The sequence below is a fragment of the Polyergus mexicanus genome, unplaced genomic scaffold (assembly GCF_030449975.1).
Source record: "Polyergus mexicanus isolate NDT 795.1 unplaced genomic scaffold, iyPolMexi1.0 SCAF_1, whole genome shotgun sequence".
NCBI lineage: Eukaryota > Metazoa > Arthropoda > Insecta > Hymenoptera > Formicidae > Polyergus > Polyergus mexicanus.
The window spans coordinates 12,804,384-12,826,103 of record NW_027223321.1 but is presented as its reverse complement, the minus strand read 5'-3'; the positions used below and the strand labels follow the sequence as shown (position 1 = coordinate 12,826,103).

General features: G+C 33.6%; 6 protein-coding genes across 7 annotated transcripts in view; 4 read left to right on the top strand and 2 right to left on the bottom strand.

Annotated features, from left to right (window-relative positions):
• The first annotated feature begins 381 nt into the window (after positions 1 to 381).
• LOC138935933 (geminin-like) lies at positions 382 to 1,836 on the top strand. Its single transcript, XM_070300929.1, has 6 exons — positions 382 to 545; positions 622 to 691; positions 1,037 to 1,152; positions 1,225 to 1,337; positions 1,455 to 1,627; positions 1,712 to 1,836. The coding sequence occupies exons 2-6, from the start codon at positions 653 to 655 to the stop codon at positions 1,766 to 1,768; spliced, it is 498 nt and encodes a 165-aa protein (XP_070157030.1). The 5' UTR covers positions 382 to 545; positions 622 to 652; the 3' UTR covers positions 1,769 to 1,836.
• Positions 1,837 to 2,266: 430 nt separating this feature from the next.
• Frg1 (FSHD region gene 1) lies at positions 2,267 to 4,300 on the top strand. The gene is made up of 5 exons (XM_070300919.1): positions 2,267 to 2,587; positions 2,699 to 2,775; positions 2,863 to 3,155; positions 3,581 to 3,780; positions 3,978 to 4,300. Exons 1-5 carry the CDS (start codon positions 2,529 to 2,531, stop codon positions 4,123 to 4,125), a joined length of 777 nt encoding a protein of 258 aa, XP_070157020.1. The 5' UTR covers positions 2,267 to 2,528; the 3' UTR covers positions 4,126 to 4,300.
• Positions 4,301 to 4,475: 175 nt separating this feature from the next.
• Shc (SHC-adaptor protein) lies at positions 4,476 to 8,691 on the bottom strand. Of its 2 annotated transcripts, XM_070300850.1 has the most exons (12): positions 8,591 to 8,691; positions 8,340 to 8,495; positions 7,806 to 7,906; positions 7,265 to 7,335; positions 7,117 to 7,177; positions 6,856 to 7,029; positions 6,564 to 6,727; positions 6,254 to 6,480; positions 5,961 to 6,119; positions 5,555 to 5,682; positions 5,346 to 5,456; positions 4,476 to 5,115 (listed from the first exon to the last, which is right to left on the bottom strand). In XM_070300850.1, the coding sequence occupies exons 3-12, from the start codon at positions 7,902 to 7,904 to the stop codon at positions 4,981 to 4,983; spliced, it is 1,329 nt and encodes a 442-aa protein (XP_070156951.1). In that variant the 5' UTR covers positions 7,905 to 7,906; positions 8,340 to 8,495; positions 8,591 to 8,691; the 3' UTR covers positions 4,476 to 4,980. The 2 variants fall into 2 exon arrangements, with proteins under 2 accessions (XP_070156951.1, XP_070156940.1); XM_070300839.1 differs by having other exon boundaries at positions 8,340 to 8,687.
• A 383-nt stretch (positions 8,692 to 9,074) lies between these two features.
• On the top strand, positions 9,075 to 11,050 carry Rack1 (Receptor of activated protein kinase C 1). Its single transcript, XM_070300892.1, has 5 exons — positions 9,075 to 9,287; positions 9,573 to 9,781; positions 10,103 to 10,309; positions 10,509 to 10,619; positions 10,693 to 11,050. The coding sequence occupies exons 1-5, from the start codon at positions 9,179 to 9,181 to the stop codon at positions 11,008 to 11,010; spliced, it is 954 nt and encodes a 317-aa protein (XP_070156993.1). The 5' UTR covers positions 9,075 to 9,178; the 3' UTR covers positions 11,011 to 11,050.
• Positions 11,051 to 11,060: 10 nt separating this feature from the next.
• Positions 11,061 to 12,666, bottom strand: LOC138935921 (NFU1 iron-sulfur cluster scaffold homolog, mitochondrial). Its single transcript, XM_070300905.1, has 5 exons — positions 12,354 to 12,666; positions 12,200 to 12,274; positions 11,669 to 12,084; positions 11,484 to 11,587; positions 11,061 to 11,390 (listed from the first exon to the last, which is right to left on the bottom strand). Exons 1-5 carry the CDS (start codon positions 12,428 to 12,430, stop codon positions 11,184 to 11,186), a joined length of 879 nt encoding a protein of 292 aa, XP_070157006.1. The 5' UTR covers positions 12,431 to 12,666; the 3' UTR covers positions 11,061 to 11,183.
• A 494-nt stretch (positions 12,667 to 13,160) lies between these two features.
• Positions 13,161 to 21,720, top strand: part of L(3)80fj (lethal (3) 80Fj) — a 13,488-nt gene continuing 4,928 nt past the window's right edge. Inside the window, exons 1-7 of the mRNA XM_070300824.1 lie at positions 13,161 to 13,248; positions 13,334 to 13,436; positions 14,687 to 14,882; positions 14,979 to 15,324; positions 15,421 to 19,237; positions 19,466 to 20,951; positions 21,031 to 21,667. Of these exons, the coding sequence (XP_070156925.1) occupies positions 13,234 to 13,248; positions 13,334 to 13,436; positions 14,687 to 14,882; positions 14,979 to 15,324; positions 15,421 to 19,237; positions 19,466 to 20,951; positions 21,031 to 21,667 (6,600 nt within the window). The 5' untranslated portion in view covers positions 13,161 to 13,233. The remainder of the gene's footprint in view (positions 13,249 to 13,333; positions 13,437 to 14,686; positions 14,883 to 14,978; positions 15,325 to 15,420; positions 19,238 to 19,465; positions 20,952 to 21,030; positions 21,668 to 21,720) is intronic.

Here is a 21,720-nt window from a genome sequence, read left to right as displayed (position 1 = left end):
ATCACATCTGAAGTTAGGTATACAGATTTTATCGTAATGCGGCGTCTACAATAGAGATTTTAAGCCCTAAGCCTTAAGAAATTGACCAATCACAGTCGAGTATTCTTCTCATACTTGACTGTGATTGGTCAATTTCTTAAGGCTTAGGGCTTAAAATCTCTATTGTAGACGCCGCATCAGGCCGGATACGATTGACAGTTGCAGACCAACTGATTGACCAACCTCATTTATATAGTGAAAAACCCTAAGCAACAATCTTTTTTCCCTTTTGTCCTGATTGGTCAATTTGATGCGATAAATATACACTTTTGATCACAATCATATATCTATATCGTTTATGGTTAGGCTTTCCCGGCTGATTTCCGCCAATCAGTTCAACAGCTATTCGTGTAAATTACATGAATATGTTGAACGCTGTTGAACAAAAGTGATTTGAACTTACAAAATAATAGAAGCAATAATACGTAGGCGTTTAATCTGGATCGTATGATTATTTTCAATTGTTTTTAATTGAGATTTTGTCCGAACGATACATCTTGACTGTTGTGGGTATCATTATACAATTTATAAATAAAATAACACATATGACCTTGGTGCGCTGATTAAACGATATTTTTCCAGATTCTCTCTTGAATTATTAAAATCGGATAAGATGGAACCAGTCACTGATATCGGGACGATCGCTTCTAAAGTTAGCATACATTTTTATTTCTTTCACATCTTAGAAATTTAAAAATAAATGCGTTTGAGATGCTATAACATAATTTTATATATAAGTAGCCTGATAAAATTAGTTCAAAGAATATTTGAATAATAATATATAAATTTATAAAAAAACGCATATATTTTATTATATATGATATATATGCATATATTATATTTTAAATAAATAGGAAGTAATATAATTGCTATATGAAAAATAAAAAAAGAAGAAATGATATCAATGCAAATAAAATATAAATAGAAAATGGATAGAATAGCTTACAAGTTGGTTTATAAAAGTGTATATATCTTATAATTTTTTTTTATAAAATAGAAGAAGGTCAGAAAACCTTTGCAAGTATTACAACCAGCTGCCACTGATAAGAAAACATTAGTTGGCACTAATAGGATTCTTAGATCTGTACAACAACCAAAAAGAAAGACAAAAAGGTGAATTAAAAAGCTGTGTTATATGAAATCATATTTTTTAAGAAAATAGATACTGATCTATTTATATATTAGGAATATGACCAAAACAACAAAGAATGATGCTTCTAAAATTGCAACCGAGAACAAAGCTACTCAAACTGCACAAGAAGAGAAGGTAAAAATTGAAGCCAAGGATTTAACATCAGGTATGTTTGAAATATTTTTCTCTTTGCTTTTCTCTATCTGTTATGCATATTTCTCATGCAAATTTCAAAAATATGATGAAAGACAATTTATCAAAGTATTTATTTTATATGATTCAGACAATCCTAGTGATAACTACTTGCAAGTCTTGGCTGAAAGGCGAAGAATGGTACTTTTGGATACTTTAGAGGAAAATAAAAAACTTTACCAACGCATTGAAAAGTTAGAAGAAGAAAATCGTATATATAAAGAGATGTTGGATGAGACAAGAACATTGATCGAAGTACTACAGGTAATGTTGTTTACATATTATACTGATATTATATTGAATATTAGTTATTACTCTAAATGTTTTGTATTATATATTTTATTGCAGGAGGAGATTGATGATAGAAATGACATAAATAACTCATTAGATGACAATACTCTTTGATTTTCTTAATCATAAACTAGCTTCTTGACTTTCTTAATTAAAATTGATAAGAAACGAGAATGATATACTTTAATAATTTTGTATCAGTAATAATTTATTAAAAGTATTAATTTTTTATATAGCATTTATTAAAAATATTAATTTCGTATACAATATTATCTTTTTTATTTTTTTGTCCCATTTACACAATCTAATTCCAACCATTAATCCATAAATATAATCGATTTTGGTTATAAAGATTAAAATCTTTTTATGCCATTCTATCCGACGTAATCCTAGATTATGGCTACGGTCGGGTAAACGTTACAAATGCTTCGAAGCGTTTGATTGACCAATCAGGACAAAAAGTGTGAATAGTTCTTTATTCTGATTGGTTAATGCAATACTTCGAAGTATCTCTAGCGTCTTCTCGACCGCAGCCTATATGAGATAATAAATTAATAGAAATCGTTTGACAGCTGCTAATGACACCAATGTCACTGAGTTTGTGCAAAATAACAGCCAATCAAATTTAGGCACATTTTACTCGTCACACGCCGCAGTGGCGTTTCCACTGAAACAATATGCTTGGTCCTGTGTATTGTATATTTATGGCGTCTACCGATATTTTTTTGCTTTCTCAGTAACGTATTCTAATTCATAGTTCACAAAAATTTAGAATAAAAACGCGTGCTGTTAACTTTTTTTATTTATTCTTTGATATAAAGATATATATTTTTGAAGTTGATATCACAATAATAAAAATTTAGAAGATAGTAAAATGTCAGAATACGAAAAAGTAAGAACAGGAAAGTTAAAATTAAAAGGAGAAAAATCAAGGTATATTTAAAATTTTACAAATTTACTTCCTTTTTGTTTAAGAAATTTATTTAAGATATATATCTTTCTTTTTTTCTCTCATTTTGTTAAATATATCTTTTTCCATTCCAGACAAAAAAAACGAAAATCTAAGGCACAAGAAAAAGAACAGGATGTAACAGTAGAGAATAAGGATACTATTACTCATGGTATTTATTTTTTTAATTTTTTTATTATATAAGAGGGAACAAAATATGAAGAGCATTCACTTGTATAAATGGCAATTTACGTTATAGGAGGATGGTGGAAGGTTAAGAATATATCAGAGATCACAGGAACAGTAGCTATAGAATTTGGAAATCAAACTTATATGAAAGCACTTGATAATGGACTATTTACTCTTGGTGCACCGCATGCCGAAGGAGAAGGTCCATCACCGGAGGAAATCTTAACAGCGTTTCCTATAAGTGAGACTAAGATTGCTTTGAAATCAGGTTATGGCAAATATCTTGGTGTTGATAAAAAAGGCATTGTTATTGGACGAAATGATGCAGTAGGTTCGATCGAGCAGTGGGAACCAATTTTTCAAGTAATTTATATATATATACATATATAGATAAATATTAATGTTATATATATATATATATATATATATATATATATATATATACATACATAGATAAATATTAATGTTTATAAAAATGATTTTGCATTATTCTTGTATTTTTATTTTTCTGCAGTCATCTAAAAAATTGTTTAATATGGTTTTTATATCATTTTTGATTTTTTTATATCCATTTTGTACATTGTTTACTAATTAGAAAGTTAAAAATCTATTAAATAGAAATTTATGAAGTTTTAATATGGAATGTTTAATAATTTTAATATATTTTTTAAATCAATAATGTACAAAAGTTAAGATGCAACTGACTTTATTTGCATAACATTTTTCTTACAAAATATGTATGGAAACACATTTATATAGATTTTGGTTTTAATATTATTGTTTTTTAGGATGGTAAACTCGCTATATTAAATAATACTGGATGTTTCATGTCAGTTACAAACGATGACGACATAATTTGTCAGAATAGAACAGCTGGCCCATCAGAGTTTGTTGTACTGAGGAGTATGACACAACGTTCTCAAAGTCCTAGCAAAGATATTCCAAAGGAAGAACAAGGCTCTCTTGCAGATATTGAAATAAATTATGTGTAAGTATAAAATTTTAGTAATAATATAATAATGTATTATTGATTAATGAATAGCTAATTAAATTCAACCTTCTAATTAATATTTTTTTCATATTATGCATCAATGTCTTGCTATTCAATTGCCATCTCTCTTATCTTATTTTTAATAAAATGTTTGAAAATATATTTTTTCATATTAATGATATTTTATTTCTCAGACGGAAGTTTCAAAAGTTTCAAGATAAGAAGTTAAGGATAAATAAGTCTAACCATTCTGAATTAGAAAAAGCAAAAGTAGAAGGAAATTTACATGAAACTCTGTTAGATAGAAGAAGTAAGATGAAAGCTGACCGTTATTGTAAATAAATTCAATGTTAAGGGCATGATTACTTGTTTTGCTTAATTATATATCACCATAAAACATAATTTTATAAATGTTTTATGAAATATAAGTAAATTTGTTTTATGTTCTTAAAAAATGTAAAAAAGTATCTTTATATATGTAAAATATTAATTGTGAACATTCTGCAATATGAAGAGTACAAATCTTTGAAGCTTATATGTAAGTATTTATATGTAAACATAATATTTATTGTACTTTATATAATTACAAAAAAAAAATACTAATGAACTTTTTCAGTGTGTATACTACTTTAACATTAAGAATTTCAATTAATGAAATAAAAAATCAATGAGAGCATACTACGTGAAATTATATTTATTGTAGCTATTTCTACATAATGAAATGCTAACAATGTATTTAACTTAAGAAGCATATTGTATGATATACATTTAAAAGATCGTTAGACATATAAAATTTTTTTATAAATTTGTATGACTCTTATGTAAATAAAAAATATATCACAAGAAAGCCAAATGATAATATTTTATACAAAAAATCGGAATGTGTGCTTGATTCTGATAAATTATAGAAATTATATACTATAAATACTTTGGCTGGATTGGCACATTTTATAAGGATTCACAGAGAGACAAATATTCATAAATCATCTATTCATGTACAATAAAAAGATACTACAAACAATATATATATATTTATGTTTTTGTGTGAAGTGACTGATTTTAAAAAAGATTTAGATATTGATTTTAAAAATATCATGAAAGCTAGATTTATCAAAGGTTCTCACATGCAAACATGCAAAATAACTATTTAGAGAATCTTTGCTAAGTCTGCTTAATTATTCGCTGTTGTTAGAAAAATTAATAATTTGTATGCCTGGGAATAGGATAACGCAGTACTAGAACACTATCAGCAGATATGATAGGCAATATATTGTCACAGTGATGATTCACTAGATGACTTACACTATCAAATACACGATCTTTTGTGCGAACCTGCAAGCAAAAATTTGTGCTACTTTTTTCTGTATGCTCATTATTTAGCAAAATTTTATTAAACCGTATATTTAAAGAGATAAATATATATTTAATAATAAAAATATTTAAATAAATTAAGATTTATATAATGGAAAAATATTTTAGGAACTCTACTGATTATACACAAGTTTTTATTTGCACTAATATAAATTTTATTATGTGTAAATTTTACTTTATGCAATACTTACAACTCCTTCAGGATCAATTAACAATAAATGCTTTGGAGTACCATTATTCATACCAGTCAAAACATACTGACCAGGAGAACCTTGTGATTCTCGAACCAGAAAATCACCATCCTTAAAGAGTAAAATATAAAGTAATTGCAAAGATAATTTATATTAAATAATATATAATATTTATATATATATATATACATAATGGCAAATATATTTACTCTACTAAGCATAGATTCCGCTTCAGATCGACTAACACTTCCATGAAACCATATTTCTTGCTTCAATTGTTGTATTTGTGCTTGAGGACTTAGTCTATTCATATCCGATATTGCAGAACTAAAGGGTTCTAGAATTCGTAAATGAAGAGTTTGAAATAAGTAATAAATATAAATCAAGATCGTTAATAGCAGATCTTGAATATAAAATTAAAACAAATTTTTTCAAAAGTAAACAAATATGCTTAAGATGTCAATATGTGAGATGACATATAAAAAAATACAAGATTATAAGGAGCAAACATCTGTAAAAGGTCAATATTATGAGTATTTTGTGAGAACTTGTTGTAACCTGGCGATAAATTATGAATCATCATTAAAAGCATAAGATAATATAAATGATTCTTACGCATATCAAAAACATCAAAAAGTGATGCTGGATCACGATGATTATCTCTGTTTGCAGCTATGACACTATCATTCACATAATTGTGCTCAGGCATTGTATTTAGATTTGTTGATGAGGATACAGTACCATCCGAGTTCAAGTCAATTAGGTTCCCAGTTTCTATGATGAGAAAGATAAAATTAGAAGATTAAATATAAGAAAAAAATTATATAAAAATTAAATTTTCTCTATAAATATATATATAATTTGTAGTATATTTCTATGTCAAAAAATTATTTTATAAAAAATATTACCTGCCCATTCCTGATGTTGTCTATCAGTGGCAGAAGAAAATAAATCCATTGCAGTAGTTTGTGCATGAATGCGTGATGTATGATTTTGATGATGCTTCAGATTGGGCAGTGTGCATGTTGTAGTAGGCAGAGGTGGTACTGGTGGTGGACCAATGTCAGGTGGTACTTTGCCTGGTAGATCATTGTAATAATCTCTATCTGCTTCCCGCACACCATTTAATACAGGGCTATAAGCATATATGTAGTGATTAAATAAATAAAAATTATCATGACTTTAATTTCATGTTAATGTGCTTCTACAGAAACTTACTGCAGAGAACTTGGCTTTGTAAGAAACTCTTTGAATCTAAGCTCGAATGCTTGTCCAATAGTGGATATAACATCCTGTGCTAAACCACCTGCACATTCAAGCACATAACATGCACGCCATTCTTGCATATTTTTAGCCACATATGCAACAAAATCCAGTATTTCCTATTATACATTATAAGATTCAATTCTAATAAGATATAAAAGTGAAAAATATAACTAATATTTATATTGATTATTGAGATGTTCACCATATATTGAAATATATAAAGAACAGTACAGGTGTTATTTACCGTATCACCACCTGAAGCAAAAGATATGCGTGGCATGTCATGTTTAGCAATAATATGTCCATTTTCGATATTTGTTAAAGATAAACTACAACTGCTAATAGTTAAATTTACATTGGAAGCAGTGTGCTCCATACGAGGTTTATCTGCTATGGCTCTTAACACTTTTCTATCAACCTGAAGTCGAGAAAAATTTGATGAAAATTATATAAATATATAAATAATTATCTGTAAATATAATAATCTCTTTAAATGATACAGTACCCTCCTCTTTTTGTCAGCGGATTTTAATCCAGCAGCTTCGCAAACTCTGTTTATACATTCCCTAAACATAAAAATTAAAAGTTATTTATTGTATATTTGAGAATATATTTCTCTGACAGTAAAAATTATATAAAGTGTGATAACTTACTTAGCTACACATGAACGTGTTTCAAAATCTAAGCTTTTCATAGATGTATATACTTCGAGACATCCAATATACTGTAATTTACATATGACAAATTAAAATATTTTTAATATTAAAAAAAAAAAATAATGCAATCTAAGGTGCAACAGAATAATTTTTTTTCTTTCTAAATTTTTGTTTTATTAGAAAATCTTTTATGTTTTATTGTTAACAATAAGACACAGATATTTAAATATTAAGGAGAAGAAGCAGAAAGAATAATAAAAAATTCTCTCAAAAATTGAATCAACTTTGAACAGTGTCTCATGTTTACATTATTGTCCTTAATATATTTTGATCTTTTTATAACACTTAAATACAACAAATCAAATATACTAAAAAAGTATGTTATAAAAATGAGACTTATACATACAAAATTTATCATAAAACAAAATTATTTTGATCCTACTGATATACAATCCAAGAGTTGATAAAAAATTAGAAATTTATATGAAAAATATATGAATTTCTTGATATATCTTAAGCAAAATAATAAATGACATACCTTCACTGTATAAGTAATTCCTTCCTTACTTACTAGATGATCCGGATGTAACCAACCTCTGGCTGGTTTGCTTATAAAGCTGCTACCTCCTGCAGCCATTTCTAAGTTTAACACACACACAGATGTTACCATTATATAAACATCTTTTATAATAATATACATATAACAATTTTATTATGTATATTCATTATATATTTTATTAGAAATAATGTTTAATCATTTATAAACATAGAAAAAAATATATACTCAATAATTTTTCAAGTAACAGCTAAAATCATATGATCAAATTAACAGTATGCAAGACATTAGCTTTGTTATTATAATATATTATAGTTTTATAATGTTCTTCAGTTTAATAATATTTAAAGCAAACGGGAAATCGTTTTTCTGTCTTTAATCATATCGATACAAAAATTAACACGAGGAAAAAAACATTTAATTTTCCTTGCAAATCACGCCCAAAATGCCATGACTTTTTCAAACTGTCAACGTCAGAATTCATCCATATTAATATCCTTAAATATAACATCATACCTAATACGAACGATTACTGAATCATTTATTAGCGATTCGATAATGCCGCGTTGTTCATTGCACGAGGAATCTTTGGACGACTATTGTGTCTTCGACTTGTCACTTGTCACCGATTCTGACGTCCATAAAGTTCATGAGATGGATCTTTGACGTATGCTATGTATACCATAGGTGTGAACGTAAACTGGAGTAAACTATTCAATGGTAGATATAGCAAATACAGCAACTAACACCATTTTATACACACATACCATCACATAAAATATTTTAATTTGATCGGTTGAATCTGACAGCTCATATACTAATGAAAATTTCAATCGCCATTCAACGAAATATACATCTGTTTTTTTCAACTGTACTTTTCATGCTTGTAATTTTTTTTTTCTCTTTTTTAGAAGCAATAAGATCTTGTCAATACTCGACATTGACTTGTTGGTCCTAAAAGTAAGAACCAATCACGTTCGATTGCTATCAAAGTGTTGAATCCGCTGAGTGTGCCCAAAGTAAAGGTACAATTTCATGCTGCAAACTCGTGCAACAGAAAGGTCACGTGATCGAAATGAACAAATGGGGGGACGACGGTCTGGCCGTTGATTCGTCCATTTTGATCACGTGACTTCTTTGCTGCACGAGTTTGCAGCACATGAAATTTTACCTTAACGAGTCATATTTTCAGAAGTAGGTGGCACATCAATATATCTGTGAACATTGACCTGTGTCGGGCGAGCAACAGCGCCTTTCGACCATTCCCTCTTTCTCGTTCAATGTTCGATTGAACGCGGTTCGCACGGAAGAATCCGTTTCCATCCGCGATATAACGCGTTTTAAAACGAGTCGAAATGACCGAAACTCTGCAGCTGAGAGGCACACTTCGCGGCCACAATGGTTGGGTCACGCAAATCGCCACGAATCCGAAATATCCGGACATGATCCTGTCTTCTTCACGTGGTAAGTATACCGCCCGGAAACGCCAACCTTCTTTTCTCATTCTTCTTTTATCATGTCTTTAATCTTTTTTTGCCTCTATTTATATATTTGCAACTTGGTACAATTTACCACATTCGTATCATAATCTTAATTAATGTTAAATAGGGATTCGCGATATAATTTTTGTATATATCATTTGTAATATTCCATCTGTTCGTACATTACTCTTGTTCGGTTACGGTTTAGAAATTCTATCACTTGAAAGTGATAACATAGCGCGTTACTTATTCTTTTTCTCCTTTCTAGACAAAACTTTGATAGTATGGAAATTGACACGCGATGAAGCTAACTATGGTATACCACAGAAGCGTCTTTACGGTCATTCGCATTTCATAAGTGACGTGGTTCTTTCATCCGATGGTAACTACGCACTATCTGGTTCATGGGATAAAACCTTGCGTCTTTGGGATCTGGCGGCAGGTCGTACGACCAGAAGATTCGAAGACCATACCAAGGTGTGATTCTTCGCTCTTTTGCGACGCATTTATATTGGTTTACTTACTTCATAATAAGAAGAAAAGAAAGAATAATACTTTATAATACAAAATATTGCTTAGTAACATAAAGAATTATTTTTCATTTATTCTTTTTGTGACGAGGGAAGTAGCAATTCGATGGGAAATATGTACTGAAGCTTTTTTTTTTATATTTTTTTTTATATTGAAAGTAGAAGAAGTAGACACTGATTAAATCAGTGGTATCGTAAGTATTGATATTAACAAAATTGATTTAATAATAATTTTATTAATTTATTCTGAGTTTGTTTCTGTCAATAGGATGTGTTGAGTGTTGCTTTCTCTGTGGACAATCGTCAAATTGTCTCTGGTTCACGAGATAAGACAATTAAATTGTGGAACACATTAGCCGAATGTAAATATACCATTCAAGATGATGGACATACGGACTGGGTCAGTTGTGTACGCTTCTCTCCCAACCACGCAAACCCCATCATTGTTTCGGCAGGCTGGGATCGCGTTGTTAAAGTAAGAATAAAATTTATATTTAGAAGATTGAGAATATAGAGGAACATAAACAAAATATTTAATAAGAATGATGGATATTTTCATAATATACATGATTTACTATGAGTGTATGCGGATATGGGACTGATATATATCTCGTATATCTCTTTATGATTATAAATGTTATATATCTATTACTAATTTAACAATTTATTTGCAGGTCTGGAATTTGACAAATTGTAAACTAAAGATCAATCATAGTGGTCATACAGGATATCTGAATACTGTTACAGTATCACCCGATGGATCACTCTGTGCATCTGGTGGCAAAGTACATATCTCTTTAATTTATATTTGCATAAATTTAAATTATACCGATAAACTTATGTTATCTTTATTTATAGGATTGCAAAGCCATGCTATGGGACTTGAACGATGGCAAACATCTCCACACTTTGGACCATAACGATATCATCACAGCATTGTGTTTCAGTCCTAATCGTTATTGGCTCTGTGCAGCGTTTGGACCATGGATCAAGATCTGGGATCTTGAGACTAAAGAAATGGTCGAGGAATTGAAACCCGAGGTTGTATCGGCAACCAGTAAAGCAGAACCTCCTTTGTGTTTGTCTCTTGCATGGTCCACCGATGGTCAGACACTATTTGCAGGGTATTCCGATAATACTATTCGTGTCTGGCAAGTTTCTGTATCTAGCAGATAAATACTTTGTAATAAAAGTTTAAAACCAAATATCAACATCACTCATATGTATCACTTTATTTATTTATTTTTAACTCTGATACATAATATGTATCTACAATACAATATATACATTTACAAGATGACGAAGTATAGATTTCATCGTCTATAGATCATCAACAACTATAATTGTATCTATTTATCTTTAATCTTTTGCTCAAATTTTTGAAATTCTTTCTCTGCAATTTTATCCGTCTCGTCCTCCACTTGTATAACTCCAAGTACTTCGGGTATATAAAACTGCATCATATTTTGTACACCATTTCTTAATGTTACTGCTGAACTTGGACAATTTGTGCAAGAACCTTGCATCTTTAATTTTACGATACCTTCTTCGAATCCCTATTCAAATAAAAATAATGTATTATATTTAAACAAATTAAAATGCAATGTGTACATATATATTTTTTTTTTTTAAATTTAGACAATACTTGCCATAAATACAATGTCACCACCATCTTCTTGTACTGTAGGCCGTATTCGTGTTTCTAATAATTCTTTTATCATTTGAACAATCTCGTCATCATCTGCATTAATTTCTATAAAAATTAATAAAATAATTAAATATTCTATTCTTCCTTGAATATTTTTATACAAAAGTTAAACTATATAAAATTTACGTGTATCTGTAGCAGGTTGAGAAGTTTCATCCATGATTGGTAATCCACTCGCAAAGAAATCCATTATAGTTGCAAATATCTCTGGTTTCAACAATTTCCATTCTACATCCTCATCAAGTTTTGTAACTGTGATAAAATCGGGCCCAAAAAATACTGCTTTTACTCCCTCAATACGAAATAACATTTTAGCAAGTGACGAGCAATATGCATCTTTTGCACTTGGAAAATCTTTTGTACATCCTTCCCCTAATACTGATACTCCTGGGATAAATTTTAAGCTATTTGGATTTGGTGTATCTTGTGTCTGAATAAACATGTTACGTTTTTGTTGGCTAGAAGGATTGTGTTTAGAAGATAGTATACAAATTGATGTTTCACTGTCACCATACCAGTGCCTGACACCAACAGGAAAAGCCCTGAAAAATTTGTGTACCTACAAACATTGTTTTATCCAAAAAGATATATATGTAAATGCAGTATACATTAAATTTATTGTATGTATAAAAAAAGCAACAAATTTACAAAGCTTACGTGGAATATTCTTGTGCTGATAACATTCTATTGACTATAGGTACACATCGTTTTACAGAAAGTTTATTCGATACTCTGTAAAACGTGTAAATGTTTATATGTGAAATTATGTCACTCAATAGAAATATATATAATAAAAGTATAAATTATTTACTGTATGCATTGTTCATTCGTTAGAGTTTTATACAATGCCGGTCGGCTTGTATGAATCAATTTAAAAATTTTATCCATTGTTTGTTGTTTGTCTCTCTCTTTTTCTTCCAATTTTTTAAAGACATTTCATTTTTTTCAGTAATACCACGACAATATATGTACTTTTTGATTAGATTCTCGTCTACCATAAGACGCAGTATGCTCTTATTCTTTTAAAGTGTCCACAAATCTATTTCAGGTTAATCGACACATAACACATCAAAAACAAATCAGCTTCTCGCCAAATGCTGCGATAACCACAGGATATGTAAAGTAACGCAACGTCACTTGATTTTGCGTTATCATAAAATGGAGAGTGTATATGCGCAAAAATAAGTATATGTACTAAGACCGGTTCTACAATAAGTCGTATGTCGTTAATCGTAAGGAAATTGACCAATCACAATCGATAATTCCAAAAATAATGGACTGTGGTTGGTCAATTTGCTTACGGCTAACGACATACGACTTATTGTAGAACCGGCCTAAGGATTGCACAATATAAAATTTTTTAATCTAATCTATCTATAATACAAATTAATTATATATAAATTAAAATATATATATTTCATATTGTTTTTTTATTATTATAGCAATATGCACAGAGATGAGATTTGATAAGAAAATATATAATAATTTTAGTGTTTAGAAGCTTATTAAAAATAAAGCGGGATTAAAATTGTGATATAGAAAAGTATTTTATTATTTTTAGATCTGTGTGTGTTCGAAGCCTTTCTTCAATGTGACAGGAGATAAAGCCGCATGCGATTCTAATCGTATTCGTGTAAACTACATGCTCGCGAAGAGCGGCGCTTTAGAATCACTCTGATTTTTGAAGAAATATGGCGGATGTTGAGGTGAGCGAGTCACGTGGAACGCGAGAAAATATATTATATTATATTTGCCGCTACATTATTACAATTTGTGTGTGATTTGTTGCAGCTAACAAAAGCTTTGAAGGATTTACCGAATCGAGTTCAGATCGCCAGCAAAAAGGAGCGGCGTGAAATTCTGCAAAATGTTGCCAGCGTATTATCAAATCCCGGTAAGAATCGTTAGGGAACGTATCACTTTTTGATAAGAGAGAGATGAGTGATTCTTATATATATTTAAGATGATACGAAAATAATATGAAGAAACATTTGTTTCGGATAACTTAGTGTGCAGCATAATTTATGTGTGCTTTCGAGAAAAATTTGTGGTATATACTTGTTTATGTGGAAATCTAAAGTGTACTTATTTACAATATTGTCTTGTAATTTTGCAATTGGTTTATATATACATATATTTGTATGTGTATGTATGTATATATACCTCTTGTGATTCCAATGTATTATAATAGAAACATAGTCATAAAATGTAAAAATTTGTAAAAAAAATGTGAAAAGAATCAGTGCATATTGATTCCTGTTGAAGTGACTATACGAATGATAACTTGACATTCAAGTTTTGACTTTGGATATAATTTTAAGAAAATTTATTTAATAATACATATTGTGTGTGCGTGTGTTGATGTTAAAAAAAATTTTTTTTAATATTTTTAATTGAGTAATATATTATAACTATATTTTTTCTTTGAAAAGTTTATTATAAAAAAAAATGTGATGTATAAATATTATTTTATTGTTATGTTTCTACTTTCGCATTGTCGGATATTTGTGGATATATTTAAGTTGTACTTTTACATTTTTTTTTTTCATTGAGATACAATAATTAATTTTATAATGTCAAGTAAAACCACATACATTAATTCATTACTTCAAAATTTTAAATAAGAATGTCTAAAATTTAAATAAGAATGTCTTAATAATATATGCAGAGCCAATTAAACTATTATTAATAATTCCTACTCATGTACAGCAGATTACTATTCAAAAAATAATCAATAAATTATATATATATATATATATATATATATATATATATATATATATATATATTAATAATAATCACACATTATATATATATGAGATATAAAAATGCATGATTATTATTGATTATATATAAACTTTGCATATCATAATAATAATTATGGGGGCAGGGAGGAATTTGCAAAAATGGTTATAATACTCAAATATAATATACACTTTTTAAATTATTTCTCTGATACTGAATGAGGTGGGTTTCACTACTAATAATATATTTTGTATATATAATTTGATCGAGACTATCATAAAATACTTTCATTTATAAATAAAAACTTTTCTTGATGATTTAATTAAAATAATATTTGTTATAATATTTTAAATTGATAAAAAGATTATGTGCACATAATCCATGAATTGTTTTTTACAGGCATTAATGACAAAATTGTTAATGGGATATGTAAGGTGGTATCGCTTACCTTACATAGATATAAAGATAGTGCTTCTCGGTCCTACGTGAGAAATCTAATCATAGAGCTTCTTAAAAAACAATCAGAAGCTACTATCAAACATATGACAACCGTAATTTCAGAGCAAGCTACTTGGCATAAGAATATAGTTGCGACGTAAGTCTAAAATCAGAAATTGTTTGCTGTTCTGTGTGCGTATGTATGTATTTACGTGTAATGATAATTATCTTCTTTTTTTTTTTTTTTTGATAGTTTGAATACCGCTCTAACTGCATATACTGCATTGAAATGGTCAAATTTAGTTATTCTTTATGGATATAATAAATTGGATAATACCAAGATGAATGAGTTTTTAGCAAAACTCATTGAAGCACAAGCAAATTTATCTGCTGCAGCTTTAGCATCTGCAGATAAAAAACTTGCAAACAAGGTGTACACATTATTTGCACATGAATGGACAGCTATTAAGAATATAGAAATTAATTATGTGGAAAATTTGACAAAATTGGAAGTTGGTAATGGAGTAATTATTCTAGCCAGTTTACTTACGAAATATTTAGTTTCTACAAAAAGAAATGATTTAGTAGAACAATTGAAAGTAAGCACATAAACAATATATTAAGAATATTATAATTATATTTATAATTATAGTATATATTGTTTGTGTATTATACTGTATTTTTATACATTTCAGACAAACATGATAGACATTTTTATAAAAGTGACGATTAGTTGTAAGAAGAAGCCAGATTTGTATGTGGTGGATGTAGCTGTGCCACTTCTTCGGAGATTAACTCACGAAGAATTCAAAACCCAATTACTTCCTGCTTTACAGAAAGCTATGTTGCGAAATCCGGAAGTTATAATTGAATCAGTCGGTCACATTTTAAGCGGATTAAGTCTTGATTTGAGCCAGTATAGCCAAGAGATAAGTAAAGGATTATTTGCTAATCTACATTCTAAGGAGGATTTAGTGAGAGATGAAGCGGTTGGAGCGTGTCGTAAACTTGCTTTACAGTGTTCCGATACGACGGCTTTAGAGACACTGCTATCATCTATATTTGCGGTGTTTCATGGATCAGAAGGCAAGCTTACAGTCGTGACTCATAAGATCTCAGTATTGCAAGGAGCCGGCAATCTTAGCTATAACGTGGCTTCGGGTAGCAGTGTGCAAAAATTAGCCGAAACAGCATGCGAGCATTTCGTCAAAGTACTCGAGACTGAAGTTCACGAGAAGACGCTGATACAGGCTCTCGAAATGATGACACTATGGTCCAAGAAATTTTCATCCACTCTACCGAAAATCGTAGTAGATGCTTTTAAGAAAGGCATGGCGGCAAAAACATCCACTGCCGCAGTACGTACCGCTTACATTAAATTATTCTTCTCGACTCCCGCCACCCCTTATTCGACAGTAATAGCACCGATACTCGTGCAAGCAATAACACGAGCTATGCAGCAATGCGCGCAACCGACAGCGGTAACCGAAGGTCTAGTCGCTTCGTATCTCTTATTGAGGTTTGTATTAGCCGATCAAGTGGAAAACGACAAGCAGAATGTATTGTGGAACGCGATCGACGAGCAAATATTCTTTTCCGAGAAGTTTTTGTCGACATGCGGCGACGATATTTTGTATCATCTTATGTTACTGTGCGAACGACTAATCACCGAATTTTCTGACAGACTGAACGAAAAAGCTCTAACCGGGATTCATCGAGCAATCGTATCTTGCGCTACTGCCTCAAATTCCGCGACGCGACAACGATGTTTTCCATTGGTTAAGAAGATTATGACTGGTTTGAGTACATATGCACCGGCGCAAGCTCTACTAATGGAATTTACTAAATTTTTGGAGAACGTTAAGATTAAATTGGAATCGGATAAAGAAAATAAAGAAGATTCTTCTATGGGGGAAATCACCGGTAGATGTCTCGCAGACGGATTGCTTGCCTTATGCTCAGGTTCCTTTTTATTCGAAGTACCTACCTATCAAATGACTAGAGATGCTCTACTTCCATCTCATCACCCGGCGTTGCTCAAAGCTGTACCAAATTTATGGTTTAAGATCGCTAAGAACTACAATCTCATACCAAAGGATTTCTTACGTAGCTATAGTAACGAAGTGAGGAAAATGTTGATTCAGAATTATAAACCGGTACCAAATTATGAAAATGCACTTGTAAAAATCGTATCGCTCGCACCAGACGCTTTTCTACCCGCATTAGTGTCGAATGTTACAAGTAAACTGGATGATCCAGAAATTTTAAGAGTTACCAAGGACGAATATTTTACGTATCTCACTCCCGAAGGAGAACTTTATGACAAGAGCGTGTTGCCCGTCAATGACGAGAACGATATTCTCAATTCCATGAATATGAAGAGAGAAAGTAAAGTTTATTCATTTAAGGAACAACAAGAGGAACTTCAGTTGAGACGCGAATTATATGAGAAACGAAAACGAGAAGGCAAGATAAAAGAACCAAAATTAACACCTAAACAAGAAGAGACCTTAAAAGCACAGACCGCGAAAGAAAATGATATTCGTAAGAGATTAACTGAATTGAAAGCCAAGATAGATAATACCGTGTCTTTAGTGACATGCTCGATACGCGGTAATCAGCAAGAACTATCCTTGTACTTGAAGGATCTTTTACCGCCCATTTTGAAAAATCTGGGTTCTCCACTGGCAGCTCCTGAAATGTCAGAACTATATATATCCCTTCGTCAAACGGTGACAATGGATAATAGCGTAACTCTAGGTGATCTTATCGCTCATGTTACATTACGGCAATTGCAACCACAGTGCGATTTAGATCAAGCCTGGGAAGAGGAAAATCTCGATACGGCAGTTAAAAGAACATTGAATCTTATACACGCGGTAACGATCAAGAGGAAGGAATTATTTACGGCGCCTGCATTTTGTTACGTTTTTCCCTTCATAAGAAAGACTTTGTTATCGTATAAGGACGATGGCATGATTGTGCAAGGATTGCAATTGATTCAGGAACATGCCAAGCAGAGAGGCGACAGCACTACTGATCTGAAAGACATCAGACATCCTAGACTTTTGCCGCGTAAACAAATGTTCGATCTGCTTATCGAACTTATGGAGACTACAACAGGTCGAGTGCAGTCACATGCAGTGGCAACCTTGTTAGACGTCGCACAATCCGGCAGTGGTCAACCGGGTACAGCAATCGCTACCAGTGAGGATATAGATTCCTTGATCGGTGCGTTACAAAATTCGCTGTCTACTGTGAGGGACGCGGCGCTTAGAGGACTGACCGTAATACGACAAGCTTTTCCGTCCCGGAAGGAGGATCGGGATCAGCTCGACAGACTTACGAGAAGAGTATGGATTGCTCGATTTGACATAAACGACGAGAATAAGATTCTCGCCACCGAATTGTGGAACGCGGCCGACTTTATCGCGCATGCGGAAGTCCTTTGCGAGGAATTGATTCAAGACATCGCCCATCCGGTCGAGCCAGTACAACAGGCGGCCGCTCATGCATTAGCGGAAAGCTTGGTCAGCGTGCCCCATTTAACACCGTCTGTATTAGACAATCTGTTGCAATTATATCAGGAGAAGTTGGCTATGATCCCGCCGAAATTAAACGACTTTGGTCGCGTCATTGAGCCACCGATTGATACATGGGGCCCGCGGCGCGGGGTAGCGCTTGCCCTAGCCCAGATAGCGCCGCTTCTCACCGCCGATACGGTACACCGGCTCATCCAATTCTTCGTGTTAACTGGCCTCGGAGACAGAAACCAATGTGTACGCACCGAGATGTTGACGGCTGCCGTCGCGGCGGTCGATCTTCACGGTAGCGCGAACATAACTTCACTACTTCCAGTCTTCGAGAATTTCATGGACAAAGCCCCGAAAATCGGCAGCTTCGATTCAATCAAGCAATCGGTGGTAATTCTCATGGGATCACTCGCGAGACACTTGGATAAGAACGATCCGCGAATCAAACCAATCGTAATGCGTCTCATCGCGGCACTTTCTACTCCTTCGCAACAAGTGCAGGAGGCTGTGGCCAATTGTTTGCCGCATCTGACGGATTCCATTAAGGAAGATGCACCGAAAATTGTGGACAATCTGATGGACCAGTTGCTCAAATCGGACAAATACGGTGAGCGTAAGGGTGCGGCATACGGATTGGCGGGTCTCATCAAGGGTATGGGAATTCTCGCGTTGAAACAATTGGATATCATGAGCAAACTGACCAACGCTATTCAAGATAAGAAGAACTACCGACATCGCGAGGGAGCGCTATTCGCCTTCGAGATGCTGTGTACGATGCTGGGCAGATTGTTCGAGCCTTACATCGTGCACGTTTTGCCGCACTTGCTGCTGTGCTTCGGTGATTCGAGTCAGTACGTAAGAACTGCCACTGACGATACTGCTAGGGTAGTGATGAGTAAACTTTCCGCCCACGGCGTTAAGCTTGTTCTGCCAAGTCTGTTGGCGGCTCTAGAAGAAGATTCATGGAGAACGAAAACAGGTATGTCGCATTGATCTTATTGGCAAATAATGAGTTTTTTCTACCGATTCTATTCTTCCTAATTAAATTTTATTAATCTTTCATGTATTATTTTTATCTTAATATATGAGACTAATGACTTATTTGCTTCAATTTAAAATACAAAGTTGCTTTAATGATTATATTATTATTCATCTCGATAGTAAAATGAAACATGTTAAATTTAGTATTTAAAATTTGTTTTTTTAGGATCTGTCGAATTACTTGGCGCTATGGCATATTGTGCGCCAAAGCAATTGAGCAGCTGTTTGCCGAATATTGTTCCCAAGCTGATAGAAGTACTTAGTGATTCCCATACAAAGGTGCAAGAAGCTGGCGCAGAGGCACTCAAAGTCATCGGAAGTGTCATTCGTAATCCGGAGATTCAAGCGATTGTGCCGGTATTGTTGAAAGCATTGCAGGACCCCTCGCATAAAACCGCTACTTGTCTGCAGACTTTGCTGGATACACAATTCGTACATTTCATCGATGCTCCCTCGCTAGCCTTAATTATGCCTGTCGTGCAGCGTGCGTTCCTTGATCGTTCGACGGAGACCAGAAAGATGGCCGCGCAGATCATAGGCAACATGTACTCCTTAACGGATCAGAAGGATCTGACCCCGTATCTGCCGACTATTATACCGGGCTTGAAGACGAGCCTGCTCGATCCTGTGCCTGAAGTGCGCAGCGTATCAGCGAGAGCGCTGGGCGCGATGGTACGCGGAATGGGTGAATCTAGCTTTGAGGATCTATTACCATGGTTGATGCAAACATTGACCTCTGAAACCAGTAGCGTCGACCGATCCGGCGCCGCGCAAGGTCTGTCCGAGGTGGTACGCGGCCTGGGTGTCGAGAAACTTCACAAGCTCATGCCCGAGATCATTAGTACCGCCGAGAGAACTGACATTGCTCCCCACGTGAAAGATGGATATATTATGATGTTCATATACATGCCGAGCGCATTTACCACAGAATTCACACCATACATAGGGCAGATCATTAATCCGATTCTGAAGGCTTTGGCCGATGAGAACGAATACGTGCGGGAGACCGCGCTGAGAGCAGGACAACGTATCGTGACTCTTTATGCCGACTCAGCGATAATGTTGCTGTTACCGGAATTGGAGAAGGGTCTTTTCGATGACAACTGGCGTATTCGATATTCGTCCGTGCAACTGTTGGGCGATTTATTGTACAGGATTTCCGGTGTGTCGGGCAAGATGTCGACTGAAACTGCAAGCGAGGATGATAATTTCGGTACAGAACAGTCACATTACGCCATTATAAACGCTTTAGGCGCGGAGAGACGGAATCGCGTGTTGGCCGGTCTCTACATGGGTCGATCGGACGTAGCTCTGATGGTTCGTCAGGCAGCTCTTCACGTTTGGAAGGTAGTGGTGACGAATACACCGAGGACGTTGCGAGAGATATTACCGACCTTGTTCACTCTTCTATTGGGATGTTTGGCGAGTACGAGTTATGATAAGAGACAAGTGGCAGCACGAACGTTGGGTGATCTCGTGCGAAAATTGGGAGAACGAGTGCTGCCGGAAATCATACCGATTTTGGAGAAGGGCTTACAGAGCGATCAAGCCGATCAGCGCCAGGGAGTGTGTATAGGTCTCTCGGAAATTATGGCGAGCACCAATAAGGACATGGTGTTGACTTTTGTTATTAGTCTTGTTCCAACAGTTAGGTAAGTATGATAACCGTTCTTGTAAAAAAACGATAATGATTGTTAAAGCACAGGCATTTATATTAAGCGATTTTTTCAGAAAAGCGCTCTGCGATCCGTTGCCGGAGGTTCGACAGGCTGCGGCTAAGACTTTCGACGGTTTGCATTCCACGGTGGGCGTTCGCGCGCTCGATGATATATTGCCGGCCATGTTAACCCAACTGAATTCTCCCGATTCCGCGGAGGCGGAAAATACGTTGGACGGTTTACGTCAAGTTATGGCGATCAAATCTCGTGTTGTACTGCCGTATCTAGTTCCACAGTTAGCTTCCCCGCCGGTTAACACAAAAGCGCTGTCGATACTGGCTAGCGTGGCAGGAGAAGCATTGACAAGATTTCTTCACAGAATCTTGCCAGCGCTACTTACTGCTCTTTCCAGTGCGCAAGGAACGGCGAACGAACTGCAGGAATTAGAATATTGTCAGGCCGTCGTTCTTTCCGTTACCGACGAGGTAGGCGTTAGAACTGTCATGGATCAGCTGATGGAGGCCACGAGAGCGGAGGATCTTTCAAAACGGCGAAGCGCCGCGACGTTATTATGTGCATTCTGTCGCGACACTCGCGCCGATTACAGCCAATATGTGCCGCAATTGCTCAGGGGTTTGATCCATTTGTTTACTGATGAAGACAGAGATGTATTACAAATGAGTTGGGAGGCGCTCACGGCTGTTACAAAGGTATAAATGTATTTGGATGAAAATAATGCATAATGATTTGAACAAAATTACTA